Raw genomic sequence first — 15,690 nt, forward strand, 5'->3', positions numbered from 1 at the left:
GTAAACTTAATGATAAAATACACCAATGACTCATCCTCTGTTTGTCGAATCCTCATAAGGACAACGATCGAGCATGTTGGGATGTTTTCTATTTGGAACCCACTTAACAAAATTAAACTTCTTATGAGTTTTAGATATCTAAAATAAATAAATACATATTAATTTAATCGTTGGAGGGGTTTTATCAAACGATATATAATTTTTTGTTAGAATGAGATCGGGGATATAGAATACTGACCGTCGGCAACTCATAAGGAAGGTATTCAATAATATATATATATATATATATATATATATATATATATATATATATATATATATATCATGTAAAAGGTTTACAATATGTTTGATAGCCCCGTTTTATTTGGATTTTGTGATTATTTCAAGTTTGTACGGTCATCATGAAAAGATAAATTTATCTAAAAATAAAACCTTTAGGCAACTATTAGGGATATTTTTCATGTGCATAGTGGCTAAAAAATTTAGTCATCCTATCACCTTGGAATGAACTGGGTGATACATGGTTAGATGAGTCTTTGAGATAATGTTTTAGGTTAGTTTATCACTTGGTTTCACGGTAGTATCATATAAGCATTTGTTTGTGGAGGTTTTTGGGTGCAACAAATTGTCTTAGATCTTATGTTAAGTGATTATTCAAACATTGTAAAGTTTATCTTTGTATTTTATATTATCTATTAAGTGTTTGTTAAAGTATTTATCTGTTTTCTCTTTTGCAAATCTTTAGAGTTTATATATTACTTCAAATATATAAGAGTGTCACATAATTTAGACAAAATCAACTATGTATATGACAATTAGATAATATAACAATAAATCTTTAAAAGATTATGTCATGAGATGAGACTAGTGGTTGACCTACACCCGCTCATTCAATTTCAAGCTATTTATGTTTCTACTAAGATGAAAAAAAAAACAATGCTAAGAAGTGGCACATAGATTAACAATCTTCTTAAACCCTTGTCATCTTGTCAAGTCAAGTCGTTTCAATGAGGGTTATAAATGTCTAGCTAAGAGGGTTATAAAAGTACAGCTAAGGCTACATTTCACTCTAACTTGACTACTTCCTCAAAACGATCGATCCCTTAAGTCGATCACGTTATTATTCAAGTTGATTTTTTTCTCAAGATTATTGCTCTGAAGCTAGTTGCATCATCAAGATAAAAACATAAGATAATCGCACACTTAAATCGATTAAGTCCTTCGAGATGATTATTTTCTTAAAATAATCACTACTTAAGTTGGTTATATTGCGTCGCTCGTGATGATCAGATCATTCAAAATAGCTAAAGATAGTCATGTTTTCAAAATGATTATATCTTTTAAGTCAGCCACACTATAATAAGGGGATGACTATGTTTTGGTGCTTAACAGTCTTAACATTCTAAGGTTAAACGCAAGTTGGTTGCTGCATAGATCAGAAGAAGCCTGACAAACGCACATCGGTCTAATAGCTTAAACAAGCATGGGGCCTGACCTCATCAAGAGGCGACTCCTCTATCATAGCTTATCCAATGCTTTCTCTCGATCTTAGTAGGCTGAGTTAATGCAAGCATGCCCAAGGTTGAGCTCCTCCTGATCTCATCCAACGGGGCTCATGTTGAGCAACCCCTATTTGACGTAGCTAAGTCGAGCAACATGGAGGGGGCGCGGCGCATGATGCAATTCGAGATCAAGACGATGTTTTGGTGTCAAAGATAATCCCTTTACCACCGTACCAAGTATACATATACATTTTAGCTACTAACACAAACATACAAGAGATGTCAATGCACCCAACATCTGATTAGCCCAAGTCAAGTCAAGCATGTCGAAGAAAAAACAATCTCAAACCTAACCATGGATGAGACGAATTCTTGCAAGGTTAACCCGATCAACCTATAGCTAACAGGATGGATAAATCAACCATGGATATATCACGCAGGAAGCACAGGTCTCATCCACCATTTACAAAGCATTTTTTTGATACTACAAGCTGAGGATATAATATCACCACCGAGACGGACATAAACGTAGGTGGAAGATGAAGTAGGTACAGCGATCACAAAATACTTTTTCATATATCAATCAGATTGTGAAATGCAGGGTACATGTGTAGCAATTGCAATTGCAACCGATGCAAATAAGTAAATAGCTAAGAGCCTTGGACGAGATGATTACCGCCAAGCTTCAAGGATCAGATGCTGCAATGAGTGAATTGAAGACTGCTGTTCCCAGGAAAATTAGCCCAGCTACTCCGTGTATACCTCCCCAAAAAAATTGAAACTGTAACCTTACCTTGGAGTTCTAGAGAGAGAGAGAGAACACTGCTGTACCACCCAAAACTATTAAGTCCCCTCCTCCCCCCAGCTAAAAAGGGAAAAAGAGAGGTAAAGAAAAAAAAGAAGAGATGCTCTACTCTTGTTCGGTAGAATTATGCAATGTCGTTTCTTCTTCGTCGATGTATTCTTCAGTCAGTGACTGATCGACCTCTGGTTCAATCATGAGAGGGCCTTGAGGAGTTCCAAAAAGCGCAGAGAATATTTGCCTGTGGCAGTCATCACAAAAGCAGAAATACGACAAGTGTCCTTCACCAAGCAACCTGTGCAATGTTGCTCCTGGAATCATCCGTCGAGCAAAATCAGTCATCGATGGTGGCACCACATTGTCATCCATCCCCTGGTTATAAACTCCAACATTTAGGAGAGGACAAATATGCAGCATGACCATTTTAAGTATGCAGAAATATGAAAACTTTTCAAGCAATGATGAAAGTGGACTGGATGCAAATTGTATAAAAAATTCTAAGAGCTTTGAACGTGACTGCATATTGACCTCATGTTGAGTAAAAAAGGTTCGTCGGATGTTAAGCAGGAGAAGTATCGCTCGCAAGCTAACAAATGCACCTGATTCCTAATGTGAAAAAGAGAAGAAAACACAGACCTGCCAGATGTGTATAGGGCCAGGAAAGCCTGCCCACTCGTGTTCAGCCTGACTATATAGTGACTTGAGCCATGAGAGGAGGCCTTTTCCCTGATGCTGCCTCTGCACTTGTAGATCAGCCAAACTGAAGCCCCAGTTTGATACTTGAAGTACAGCTTCCTCAATGAATGGTTTGGGATTTCCTTGACGGACAGATTCACTCACATCCTTCTCCCAGAATTCCCTAAAAGTTGGCTCTTCCAATAAAGATTTATCCTAGATGCATAATACAGACCATAGATATCAAATGAAAGAAATGGGTAAAGACTCATAAAAAAATAACAAAGCATGTGAGCACCCCCTTCAACAAATTCAAAATTTTAACTATTTGATTCAGTTCGTACAAGATCGTCAGGTGATTAAATTGATTAAATTGTCGATGACAAACAATAGAAGTCAAAACAGGAACATGAGATGAAGAAAATGATACAAAATGTCCGAGCATGAAACAGTAATGTAGTTGTAAAACCAAACTGCCACATCATACTACCAGTTCCCTGAGGAATTTGGTTATTGGTTTACAGAATAGTTGGGACATTCTGGCTTGTTTTTGTAGCAGTAGTTGTTGCTGTTGAATATGGAATGCTATGCACCTGCCCACAGCAAAGCTAACAGAAACTAGAATTTTCAAAACATGCTAGAATGTTGCGAATACAAAAACATTTAAAGATCAACAAAAAAGCACTGGCTGAGGTCTCTAAGAATAAAGGCGCCATTTGAAAAAGTCCAGAAATGATCATATTGACATGGAAATTGTGATGATAAAATCAGATTTTTTTGACTTGACAAATAAGAAGATTTTTTTTCTGCAAATAACATTTGATAAGATAATAATAGAAAATTATGAGATGTATCGTAACATTAAGCTTCCAGAAATTCTATCAAATTTCAGAAAAAACAGCTAGTTAGTGGGAAAAAATTTTAGAAAAACTATAAATAAAACTGGGCATACCTTCTTACCCAGTGACAATGACAACCACTTCTCAGGCTGACCATATTCTCCGGACAAAAAACTTTTGTGATAAAAATATGAAAGAAGAGAGGGAATCCTCCGAGCCAAAACAAACATTAACTTCCTTTTCATAGTCCACTTATCCCAAATTTTATGAATTTCCTCCTTGTTCAGGCTGGAGTCATATGGATTGGCCATTGGAGCAAACAACGCTACACCTGAAATCACAAATATGAGACAGCCAAGGAGTGAAAAGTAAACCAACAGACAGAGTAAAGATTGCGTCATCTTTTCAGATTAGGGGCTTCCTCTTTCTTTGATATTTTATATCAAACCAAAAGATCATTCCTACAAACAAAGAAGTCAATTCCGTGATTTGATAGCATAATTATTAACAAACACCTACTACATATCCATTATTAAAGGAATGAACAAGAAATTCTGGATGGAGGTAATGCTACATCATTAAGATTTCTGGCTTAAATTAACTATGTGATTATATATGATCATTCAGTCTCAAATCCTGTGAACAAGTATCATACATGGCTTAAAGGAATGATCAAGTAGCATATATGAATATTCAATCTAAAATCCTGGGAGCTGTATACCTGCCAACATTATAAACTGTCTTTTTGCTTTATAACAGAATTTCCTTTTTTAACTTTAGTGGTCACAATAAGACAGTTTTCATAATGGTCTCAGTCAGACATGACATAGAATCTTAACACTGGCCCTTGGTATTACTACCTTAGTTCCATCCTGAAGACCATTCCTCTCCCAAGATTCTCTGCAATCAATTGTTGGGATGGAAATTGTTCCTCCATTACAATTAGGTCTGACTTCACAATTTGTCAAAGTCATCTATAGAACATAAAAGCAATGCTTCATCCAGCACTTGCTAACCTAACATATTATGAAAAAAAGGATCGTTGACAGAACATATTCTTGATTGAACTAGTGTTTGAAATTCCCAAATATTCTCTGCCATGGTCTAAAGCTCTTCACAAACCTTTTGCTGATCATCCAGCATATAATAATTTGTAATCGCATAGCATTATCATCCGAAGCCTTCTGCCATTAATTTGATGTTGGCAAAAGAGCATCATTAGACATCAAGGAGTCTGCACGGACATGACTAGCAATTGAACATGAATCCACGTAAACTGGTGTTATGTTTCCATCAAGCAAGAGATTGACTTACCCAAATGGATCCGTTAGCTGCTGGATATCAGAGAGCAATATCTAAAACTCCTCTGGACCAACAAGTCTTAATAAAAAGGGAACAACAAGTTCCAATATACGGATCATTATTCATCCCAAATCACAAAAGAACAAATAATTCAAGTGATACTCGTGGTATTTGCTACAGTTGCAGAAAGCTAGGTCTATGTACTAAAAACTAACTACAGCTCTCATCTTAAAGGGAATAATAAAACACATGAAGCACTAAGAAGAAACAACCTGTTTATACATTACATCTCAAATTAGATCAGAAACATTCAATATTGATTTGCAGTCACAGTCACAGAAGTAACAGCCCTGGAAAACTTTAGCATCTACAGATGTGAAAGGGTAATGTAAAAACTGTGCAAGAACTATACAAACAAAAAGTACCTGCTAGTCTGTCAGGAATATAACGAACAGCTGCCCATGCATGCATGGCTCCACCAGAATAACCCACTACCCAGAATTTGTCTGTAACACCAAGAGCATTCGCCAAATGAAGCATATCCATAGCTGATGAGTTGAGATTCCTACTGAGATGAGGATCACTTTCACCAAAACCTGGAAGATCATAAGTAACCAATCGAACACCAAATTCCTCTAAGAGAGACTCTTTAACGCCAGGTATTCCTATTTAAGTATAGAAAGACAAGTTAGTTTAAAAAATTGAAAAACAAGGCATGTTTGAGGGTTAATTACATTATCTATGAAACGGAAGAAAGGAGGTACAGGTTGCACCTGCAAAACGAGAAGAAAGAAAAGAATGCGGTGCAATCATGCAGAATCTAGCACTTTCAGCTGGAACTCCCTTTTCTTGATACGCAACATATCTACCATCTAGAAGTTGGATGCGGCTAGCACCTGGAGGACTTATATACAGCTTCCTTGGCAGTTCAACAGAAGTCTCATTTCCACTATTTACACTTAGTACTGCACAGGATTTTTGGTCAGAATAAAGAAAACATGTTATATGGATAAACAAATATTAAGAAACTGTATATTAAATGGACCAAATGGAACTTATATGCACAGATTTTTACTGATGATGTCAGTCAATGACACATAATGTTTTATTAAAGACAGTATCATAATGATCATTGAAATGAGAGTTGTACTAGCTAGCAAATATTGTATGGAATGAATTAATTGTAATTTTTTTTAACCTTTCAAGCTTGAAACAAACCCAATTTGAAAAAGAATTACAAGAATTCCATGGAGTTTAAACCCACATTCTTGTCCATATATGTTGTGTATTAATTCTTGAGGCTGGTTGTAGGCCAAATCAGGCGCTGGTTGCCACCTTGAAATCTTTACCAAGATAAAATAGGAAACAATATACACAGAAAGGTTGTTGAATGTTGGAGACGGCAGGTACGAACACAATTTTAATATTAAAAAATGGAAATTTGATACAGGTATTAGATACTTGCCTTAAAAAAGAGGAATTACATGATACTAATTGAATACCAAACAAATTTTTTGATTGCAAAAGTCACGCAGCAAGACAAACTTTATAATCTGATGAAATTAAAGATTAGTTATCCGGACAGGACTGACCAGGTTTGGGTTAGATAATTATGATATAATAGTGAAAAAATTAGCATAAGGGAAAAATACAATCTTTAACCAAAACTTTCCGAGAGAGTCCAGGAGGGTAACAAGTTAGGGAAACTTGGAAGAAACAATTTCAAATTCTATTGTACAATAATAAGTTTACAGATGACAGACATCAATACAAACTAAAAGACGAATATGTATCAGAAAAATGGGAGGAAATAACATTATTGGCCAACAAAATAACAAAACCAAGTTCAACATACATGAGAAATTCTAGTCCTTATGCCCATGCACACATCTAAAAGTGAACTATCTGCAATAGTCCTTTATGCAGAATTTGTTCTATGGATAATAGAATACCTTTTTTCTAACACAGCAAGTAATTGTGAATTGAATGCATGAAGTTTCTTGGTGTTCTTAGTATAATTCCTTAAGATCCTAGTAAAATCAAACCAGTCTCGCCAAAATGCATACAAGATCATCAAGAACACTAGAAATTGTTACCGAGAAGAGCGAGAAGAAAGACCCCGATGATGACGGACCAAGCATGCACCGGATCCCGATCCTCCGGCAGGTACTCGTTCAAGAACTCAAGCCGCTGCGATGCCACAGTCCAATGCCCCTTGACCTTCTTCCCGACGTAGGTCTCCTCCACTCCCTCCAGGCTCTGCTGCGCGATATCCCAGCACCCATGACCGAGCTCCCGCAGCATCTCCCCCGTGGCCATCACGAACCCCGTCAACTGCTCCTTCAAGCTCTCCTCGGCCACAGCCCCCGTCCCCTCCTCGTACACGCCGTAATATCCCTTCTCGAAAACCCTCCCGCCCAGATCCCTCGCGTCCCGCTCCTCCTCGTCGGCCGCCGGGACGCCGGCGCCGTACCTGATTCCGGTGTCCTCCACCAGGCTGGCCAGTTCATCCTGCCACGTCATCCCACCGCCGCCGCCGCGCGCCGACGCCATCGCCGCTGCCCCCAAATTTTCCTCGCTCGTGGGGACTAGACAGGGAGTGAAAGAGTGGCGTGGTTTTGAAGCAAGATCGCGAAGCGGCGGATGGACGGACAAGATTTTACGGGGAGCATCTCAGGGCCACACCGATATCCCGGTGGCCGAGGGCGCCAACCGCCATTGATGGCAAGCGGTCTTCTTCTTCTTCTAACTCTTTCCCTTTCTCTCTCTTATCCTCGATCGCTCGTTTGATGCCACCACTAATGTCTCGGAGTGGGAAAGAAAGGGCAGGGGAAGATACGAGAGCCGCCACTTGGGGGCAAGAATTGGACGGCGGCGACACGTGGAACGGGCCGGCGACGACGGTCAAGATCGGTCCACGTCGGACTTCGGTCAGCTCCATGCGCGTACCGGTTACGCTTTAGGCATGTGCCGGGCGGGTGGCCCACCTGCGGTTGCCGGTTTTGCCGGTCGGCTCCTCACGGATCCCGTGCGCCCAGTGGAGGCACGTCGAAGGCTGGGTTCCACCTCCCTCGGCGTACGTGTCGCGTTGTGAGACGACAACCTCGTAGTTCGTGTCTGGGATCCGGGGAGGGGCAGCAAGCGACGGGAAGGACGTGCGGAATAAAACTAGGATTCCGGGTGGTGGAGGCGCGTTGAGAAGCGTACCGTTGATGGAACACGAGACAGGGTTTACCACCAACCAATGACGGTGCTAACAACCGTTCAATCTAGAGCGGCATCGGTCACGCGAGGACAACTACGTTCGGTGATGGGTCGTTCTCGCCGTAGGATCAGCGTTGCGCTGATGTGATTGATCGAGAGCGACGATTGAGGGGTCACATCGGAGTGGTGCGTGGAAGTATTCTATGTAGATGCTGAGTCGGAGTAGGTGGGTTGATGATGAGGATTAGTGGGGTGGAGGTGACCTCTTTACACGACCACGGAGGTGTGATGACGACCTTTTGGTTGGGGCTGGAGAGATAAGAAGGAATAGGATGGTCGTTGGTAAGTCTCTGGGAGAGGGCAAAGAATGGGAGATGGCGTGGTAGTGGGGGCAGCGAGTAGGTTTGCACGTTCACGTCAACCACTTGTCTCTCCCAAAAGCCGTTTGGTTCAATTAACTTTATATCCAATACAAACTGTGAATAGTAGTAACATTACGTGATATAAATGAAGAAAAACCATGCGTTTCGGCACTAATTTAATACTCCATAGGTGATAAAGGATCCCCACGTATGATCATCAACAACACATCACATGTTTTTGCTTGTCTTTTACTCACTTCACTATCAAGACCATTATTAGCCTTACGAACACGACAGAGCCAATCAAACCTACCATCGATTGCAAGGATCTGCAAGCCTGTCATGCCAAATTCGAAATCCAGATCGACTCTCGATCAGCATCCAACGGTGGGCTTTTGTGTCGCGGGCCAACTTTGGGCAAGGCGATAAGCCCATGAACCCAACTTGTTTGCATTTGGTGGTGCTGAGGACCTGATCTTGACCAATTGAAATCAACTCAGATTGATCGGGTCCAATCTTGGCTGGTCTAACCGAGTCCGAATCAAGTCGATCATATGTTTTCTTTGATTGTACGCTTCTGTTTTCTGAATGAGTTGAGTCAAGAACCTTTAGGCGGTTGACAAGTCGGATCGATCGCAGGGGCCCATCAATTAATTAGAGCCACCGCCCTTCCCCGGTTTGCGTATGGCGCCTTCTCCGCCGTCCGCTTCCACCATCCGACGGCTAGTGTATTGCCGCGTCGGGTCCGTCGATCTGGATCAGGCAAAACGAACGGCCCGCACTCCTAGTCGTGGTTTCGTGTGGAGAGCACGGATGCATTATGATATCACGAATCTTGAAGATATATTATTTATAACTATGGACATGAGCACCGTCGATCATATAGATCCGACGGTCGTGATAAGCTTATTCTTCTCCGACCCATTTGAACTGAACCGTGTCCATCTACAGACCAGTTCGGGGATCCGAGCTACCCGGACGGAGATATGAGCACTTCCGCCGCTCCGTCGAGTTCATCCTCCCCCAGCTTAAACGTCACTGGTATCGCCGTTACCGCGACAGCCACGGACGACGTGTACGTCCCGGTGGAGATCGTGAGCGAAGAAGAGATGGCGTTCCTCGAAGCCGCCCTCGCCTCTACCCGTTCCGTCCTTTCCTCTTCCCCATCCCCCTTCGTCTCCTCCGCCTGCTCTTCTGCCTCTCGCTTCGCCCTCCTCTCCCCGCTGCCCTCGGTCCTCTCTCACTCCTGCCGGCCTCAATCCTTGGCCACGACGCCGAATATCGAGGATTTCGTCCCGCCAAGATCCTCCCTTCTTCGTCGATTTCGGTCTAGGAGGGGGCTTTCGGTCACTGACATCATCGGCACGGTAGGTTTATTGCTTTTATCCATGCTGTAGACAAAGATTCGTTTTGTCCCCTATCTTTCTTAAGACGGCTTTTGTAGCAGTTGTTCAGCTACTTTGGGTCGCAGGATTAATAAAAAATGGGATATTTAGTGTCGTCTTAACAACTAAGATGAGAAACTGAAACCATATTCTATTGCTGATTACGGATTTAATGTCCCTCTCATCCGATATGTTTATGTTGTTTTATGATCTCATTTGAAGACCCGTCAATGCTAGGAATGGTGTGAGAAGCAAATGGAGTTTGCCCTTACCCATGGAAAACCAAAAAGAACTGTAGCTATGAAAGCTGGCTCAGATCGCCATAGCCAACTCGAAAAGGAGGTGAGTCAATCAACGGAGACTAAGATGCAAAATTATTTATGGTTGTGTAACTTCTAGTCTCCCTTTTATATAGTGGATTAATGATGCTGATTGCTAATCTCGAGAAGCCATGTCTGATTTCTTGTTTCAATGATGTAGAGGCGTATATCCTAATATGCATACCACACACACATGTTTATGATGATAATCTATGCATACAGAATTAAATTGAGAAATTAGATTATGCATTTTCATAGTCCTTGGAACACCAATGTGCTAAAACCTTTAACATGAGAAACTGAGAAAGTTCCTTAGGTTATCTTGATCAAGAGGGAAAATGGTCTATCAAAAATCAAAATATTATAGCACCCCTTCTATTCTCATACTATTAAGTTCTGTAAATTGATTTCCAATTTGGTGATAAATCTAACATTCAACTTTCTATCACTTTCTCATTCTTCTTCTGTCTTTTTAGGTGGTAGGCAATTGAATTATCTTTCACTTGAAAACAGGTTGTGGAGAAGGTAGAAATTTGTACTGAGTCTGTTGAAGAATACTGGGCGATACAATTGATGAACTTCATTGTGGGAGCGCACCAACTATTATTTGAAGGCTTAACTCGTGAGCTTCCTGTGTATGTCTATGCCTTCTTCTTAAAGCTAATTTGGTGGTGTAACATTGAGTAGATCAGGATAATTATGTCTGTCTTCTCATGATTTTGGTAACCTTTTCTCTTTTTGTTTTTTTCTTTTCGATATACATGCTTTTCATTGATGTAATTTAAGATCATCATGGCATGGCACAACTTTACCATGAAATTCTCGATTGCTTGAACATCAGATCTTTCACTTGGAAGAAAATCTTCAACATGAAATTCTTTATTTGATATCCTTGTATTTAGAGGTGGGTTTCTCAAAGTTAGATGTGACTAGGTTCTTTTCTTTCTTGTAAATGAGATGTGGCATTTTGCTTCAGATAGTTGTATGGCCAAGTATTCTTTATATCTTATGCAACAAATTAATTGGTTAGTTGAGATATATTTTCGTAGATGTTTTCTAAAAGCGGGAGATGCAGAAGCGAGACATCGCTTGAAGCTTGGGGATATCTGCTTTTGGAAACCAAAATTTTTATTATGGTGACAAGATGTGCAAAAAAGATTCAATGCCTTAAACTTCATAAGTACCCAAGTAAGATAGCAGGAGACGTAAAAAAATATTTATGGAGATCATCTGAAAGAACAACAATCTAGCTACAGTTGTAAGGATAATAAATTCCCTTCACAAGAGTTGGAAGTTCTCCATTGTCATGATTAATCTTAGGTAGATGCATGGAGGATTCATTCATTTGATAATATGGACAATCTTTCCACTTTATTAGCACATAAATACATATATATGGCATGGCCTTTGGGTCCATTTATTTTTTATAAATCTAAGAATGTAATCACATTTGCTGATGGATGGTATTGACATTATATTATGTCAGAGTAGGGATTATTGAAGATACATGGATGGTGGGAGTGATTGATGAAATTAGATTGTCAAGAGATGAAGATACTGTTTGCACCTTCTTAGTGGATACAAAGACACGCTATAAAGCAACGGTGCCTTCGGAAGCACAAAGGAGAAATGCCAGGTGACCTTTTGCAAATAATCTTACTTCCACCTGCCAATGCTATAATTATACATATGTATCAGGAACCCTGTATCATTTGTAGCATCACAGCTTTTCTGAAAGGGTTCTAATAATTTCTCTTTGTGAAATAACATATGATGAATGTCAATTTTGGATTCATTTTTCATGATTGTTGTGGCACTTCCCCATGACACATTGTATGGGGACCCCATCCTCTCTAAAGGTAGGAGACTTGCAAATCCAGAGGTAGTATTTGAATTATACAACTTCGTAATGGAGAATTTATCTGGTCAAGTTCATCTGAACCAGTTACAATTCTTTTGTAGAGATGATTCAGAGGCTCTCTTAGCTGTACACATGATTCAAATGTTTAATCAGCAAATGTTACAATTTCTGACTTATAACTTCTCTAAATGGACCCATGTTGGTAGATTAAGAATAAGGTTTTATCAAGATAAGAACCTTCAACTGCTTTATAATTAAGCAATCATGCAATCATCATCATCCTCCTCCAATCCTTTTTTCTTTATCATGGAGTTAAATATAGGGTAAAACTTCTAAGTTGATTAGACTTGAGCAAATTCTACATCCTGCTGACTTCCAATCTCAATAACTAATGCCAAACAGCAAACTAAGACAAATTTGGTGGAGAGACCTAAATAGAATATTTTGTACTATGATACTATCTGTAAACTAATATTATGGCATGATTGTCATGTCTAGTGCCAGTAACAGAGGTCTTTCAGATATTACACATAATACTCATACGATGCTAATTATTTTGGCATGGAAAAAACAAATGTTATAGTAGTTTTATTAGTGAAAATTAGGTGACTTTCATGACTTCTGGCCATATTAGTTCTACCACATGGTACTTGATTTGGTCTCTTTAGTCATTCATGTATGTTTTTGATTGCTTAGACTATTATCTCATCAAAAAGCCTATTCTGCTTTCAGTTTCACATAAAGTACAAGTTCGTTCCGGGCCTTTTACCTTAGGATTGAATATGGAGCATTGCTTTTTCAGAGTCCCAGAGGCATTAGGAGGTTTAAAGTATCACCACTTTCTTCTCTTCTCTCTCTCTCTTTCTCTCTTGCTTATGAATTGTTAAAAAAGGAAGGGTGAGGGTGTTGCTTGTTTAGGAGAAACTGACCACAATTTAATGACTGACTGTCCATCTGCCACTCAATTTGTACAATCACCCATCCAAGAACAGATATTTAAAGAAAACATTTCCCAATTGATTTGAATCTCCTATATCTTCTGATCTTTGGAATTGTGAGGCTAACATGCATGGGCTTTCTCTTAGATAGGCATGGTATCTTTCAATTACTGAATAAACTGTTTTAGTCACTATGTCAAGTAGTTACTATCTCTGCTGATAACATTTCCTTGCAGTTATATGAGTAATAAAATTTCTGAGTGCTAATTGATTTGTGATTGTAGGCTCCAGCTGATGTGCTATAAATACCTTTGGGACAATTTGGTTACCACTAACTTCCCCATGGAAGAATTCTTCGATCATTTTAAGCTGAATCGCCTATATATACTGTCTGGAGATGTCAAGGAACACATTGCGTCATTAGGCTTTGATGTAAAGGTAGAATTTTCTTTTTATGATTTAAAATCATGATTAGTTTCTTGCAATGTTTTAAGATGAGCAATTATCACATGCAAACATTATTGTGATTTTTGTTTATTTATATATGTTTTAAGCTAACTAATATGTGTGTCATTTATTCAGCTATATACCCATTTCAGTCAGTAAGTATTTATAGCAATGCAATATACTTTTCCTGAATGAGACTTGTGATATCCTCTTATCCTGATTCCAAGCATGGTATACATGCCTCTGGTTATGAAAATTGTAACTTTCCTAGTTGATTAGTGTATTACTTCGTCTCCTGCATATTCTGTTTAAATATTTTATCAATAACAGTTTGAAAATCTGATGATAGCTTTCTCTTTTTTTCTCGGGGAACTTGATATGATGTTTTTAATTTGGTACCTAACAGATGCTCGAAGATGTGTTCACTTATTTTCAAGACACTTCTTGTATGCTTTCCCTATCTCATGAGCAGCTTCTCCTGAGGTAGCTATCACAAGATTGACTTGGATGTAGTGTCTATCTGAATCTCAGTTGTAAACTTACCGATGCATCTATCTTCTCTTTATCCAGATATGAGTTGCAATCAGATCATTCATTACTGGGGGAAGACTCTTTTCTGTATGATGCTGGTTGGTTTCAGAAACAGATACACAAGTGCCTTGAGGTTTGGATGGGAGATAGGGAAGCTAGTTTTGTCTCAGACGATGAGAAATGGAAATGTAACTTTTGTAAGTTCACTTCCATATGTCCTCTGTCAGCTACTACCTCCAGTAAGAGTGCAAAATAGGCATTTTCATGAAACCAGGTCTTTTTGTGGAGTTGAAGCAACCACTCATCCACTGATTTGTAACACGAGATTCAATTAGCAACCGTTTCTAAGTTATCCTAAGAAGTTCAGTTTGTAGCTTGGCATGGACGAGGCTGTCACTGACAAAGGTGGTGCTTCGAGTCTGCTCTATAATCATTTTTGTTCCTGTACAAGTTAAAAACTAATTTCTTTGGATTCATAATCTCGTTCATTCTTCAATTACAGATGAATCGGTGCTGGCGATACAGAGAGCCCAAGTGATGTGCTTTCTGGTCTAATAGTTCTCATTTCAGCTGACCATGAAGCCACCTCTGTGAGTCCTGCTTCAGTCCCTACAAAATTTCTAGTTAAACACTGTTGTCTATTTATCACCTCAACTATAGTATGGTTGTTCTCTATTTATGCTTTGTGAGAAAATGCAATGAAGGCTCAGTAGTTTATGAAATTCATTATCATATATTGTCTTTTCATAGCTTGTTTGAAATTTCTGTATGTGCTCAAACTTTGTGTTCTTCTCTACAATGCATATGTACGTTATTTTGTACATTTTTCGTATGGTTTGGGTTTGAATGATTATATTGGACTAATATATCTCTGTTTTGGCCAATTTGGCTTAGCAGCCTTAGCTTTGTTATTGGGCCATAAGCACAATGTCATGTTGCATCATCTCCTCAATGTTGCCAAAATAAAATTTTGCCTGATTTGTGTAAACATTGCACAATTACTGTGTTCCGATCATTAATATTTTTAACAAATTTAATATTTTCTTAAAATATTTTCCTGATGAAGATTCTTAAGAGTGAAAATTTTGAAGAATGGGGATAAAAAAAAAAGATCTTGTATGAATATTTTCTGAGTAGAAACTTTTCAAGAAAGTGCCAGTTTAGTGATTGAATTTGATTTAATTTCAATTGATATCTGAAATTAGATCAATTAAATCCAATAGTTTTATTCGCATGAAATCCAATAGTTTGATATCTGAAATTAGATCAATTAAATCCATAACACAATGCTGCTTAGATGAGTTTTTATTTATTTATTTTTAAGTAAGATAAATGTAAGATTAACAATATAAATACCTTAGTAAGACCAAGAAATGCAGTTCTTGATTTGGGTTAAGAAGAAATGTCAAGAAACCAAACTTCGCTGTGATACAGTAAGGGAAAACGAAAGGTCCATCTACAGTTGGACATGGTATTTGACTCACAATAGGTTTGGGCCCCCAACGACAAACTCATCACAATC

The 15,690-nt window shown here is 38.9% G+C and overlaps 2 protein-coding genes across 2 annotated transcripts; one reads left to right on the top strand and one right to left on the bottom strand.

Moving 5' to 3' along the window:
• Positions 1–2,051: 2,051 nt before the first annotated feature.
• Positions 2,052–7,935, bottom strand: LOC103989721 (uncharacterized). Its single transcript, XM_009408663.3, has 6 exons — positions 7,217–7,935; positions 5,894–6,085; positions 5,546–5,785; positions 3,932–4,149; positions 2,941–3,195; positions 2,052–2,676 (listed from the first exon to the last, which is right to left on the bottom strand). Exons 1-6 carry the CDS (start codon positions 7,671–7,673, stop codon positions 2,413–2,415), a joined length of 1,626 nt encoding a protein of 541 aa, XP_009406938.2. The 5' UTR covers positions 7,674–7,935; the 3' UTR covers positions 2,052–2,412.
• Positions 7,936–9,625: 1,690 nt separating this feature from the next.
• LOC103989722 (exonuclease V, chloroplastic) lies at positions 9,626–14,991 on the top strand. The gene is made up of 8 exons (XM_009408664.3): positions 9,626–10,053; positions 10,309–10,413; positions 10,905–11,026; positions 11,878–12,027; positions 13,475–13,628; positions 14,044–14,120; positions 14,208–14,573; positions 14,671–14,991. Exons 1-7 carry the CDS (start codon positions 9,673–9,675, stop codon positions 14,422–14,424), a joined length of 1,206 nt encoding a protein of 401 aa, XP_009406939.2. The 5' UTR covers positions 9,626–9,672; the 3' UTR covers positions 14,425–14,573; positions 14,671–14,991.
• Positions 14,992–15,690: the final 699 nt, after the last annotated feature.

The sequence above is a fragment of the Musa acuminata genome, chromosome BXJ1-6 (genome assembly GCF_036884655.1).
Source record: "Musa acuminata AAA Group cultivar baxijiao chromosome BXJ1-6, Cavendish_Baxijiao_AAA, whole genome shotgun sequence".
Taxonomy (NCBI): domain Eukaryota; kingdom Viridiplantae; phylum Streptophyta; class Magnoliopsida; order Zingiberales; family Musaceae; genus Musa; species Musa acuminata.

What these genes read in the sequence shown, in the direction of transcription:
- LOC103989721 (XM_009408663.3), bottom strand. Translation starts at nt 7,673, where the DNA reads ATGGCGTCGGCGCGCGGCGGCGGCGGTGGGATGACGTGGCAGGATGAA. An exon ending in TCTTTCTTCTCGTTTTGCAG is followed by an intron (nt 5,786 to 5,893) that starts GTGCAACCTGTA and finishes ATACTTAAATAG; the next exon opens with GAATACCTGGCGTTAAAGAG. An exon ending in CATTGTCACTGGGTAAGAAG is followed by an intron (nt 3,196 to 3,931) that starts GTATGCCCAGTT and finishes TTATGCATCTAG; the next exon opens with GATAAATCTTTATTGGAAGA.
- LOC103989722 (XM_009408664.3), top strand. Translation starts at nt 9,673, where the DNA reads ATGAGCACTTCCGCCGCTCCGTCGAGTTCATCCTCCCCCAGCTTAAAC. An exon ending in TTAACTCGTGAGCTTCCTGT is followed by an intron (nt 11,027 to 11,877) that starts GTATGTCTATGC and finishes ATATTATGTCAG; the next exon opens with AGTAGGGATTATTGAAGATA. An exon ending in GCACAAAGGAGAAATGCCAG is followed by an intron (nt 12,028 to 13,474) that starts GTGACCTTTTGC and finishes TTGTGATTGTAG; the next exon opens with GCTCCAGCTGATGTGCTATA.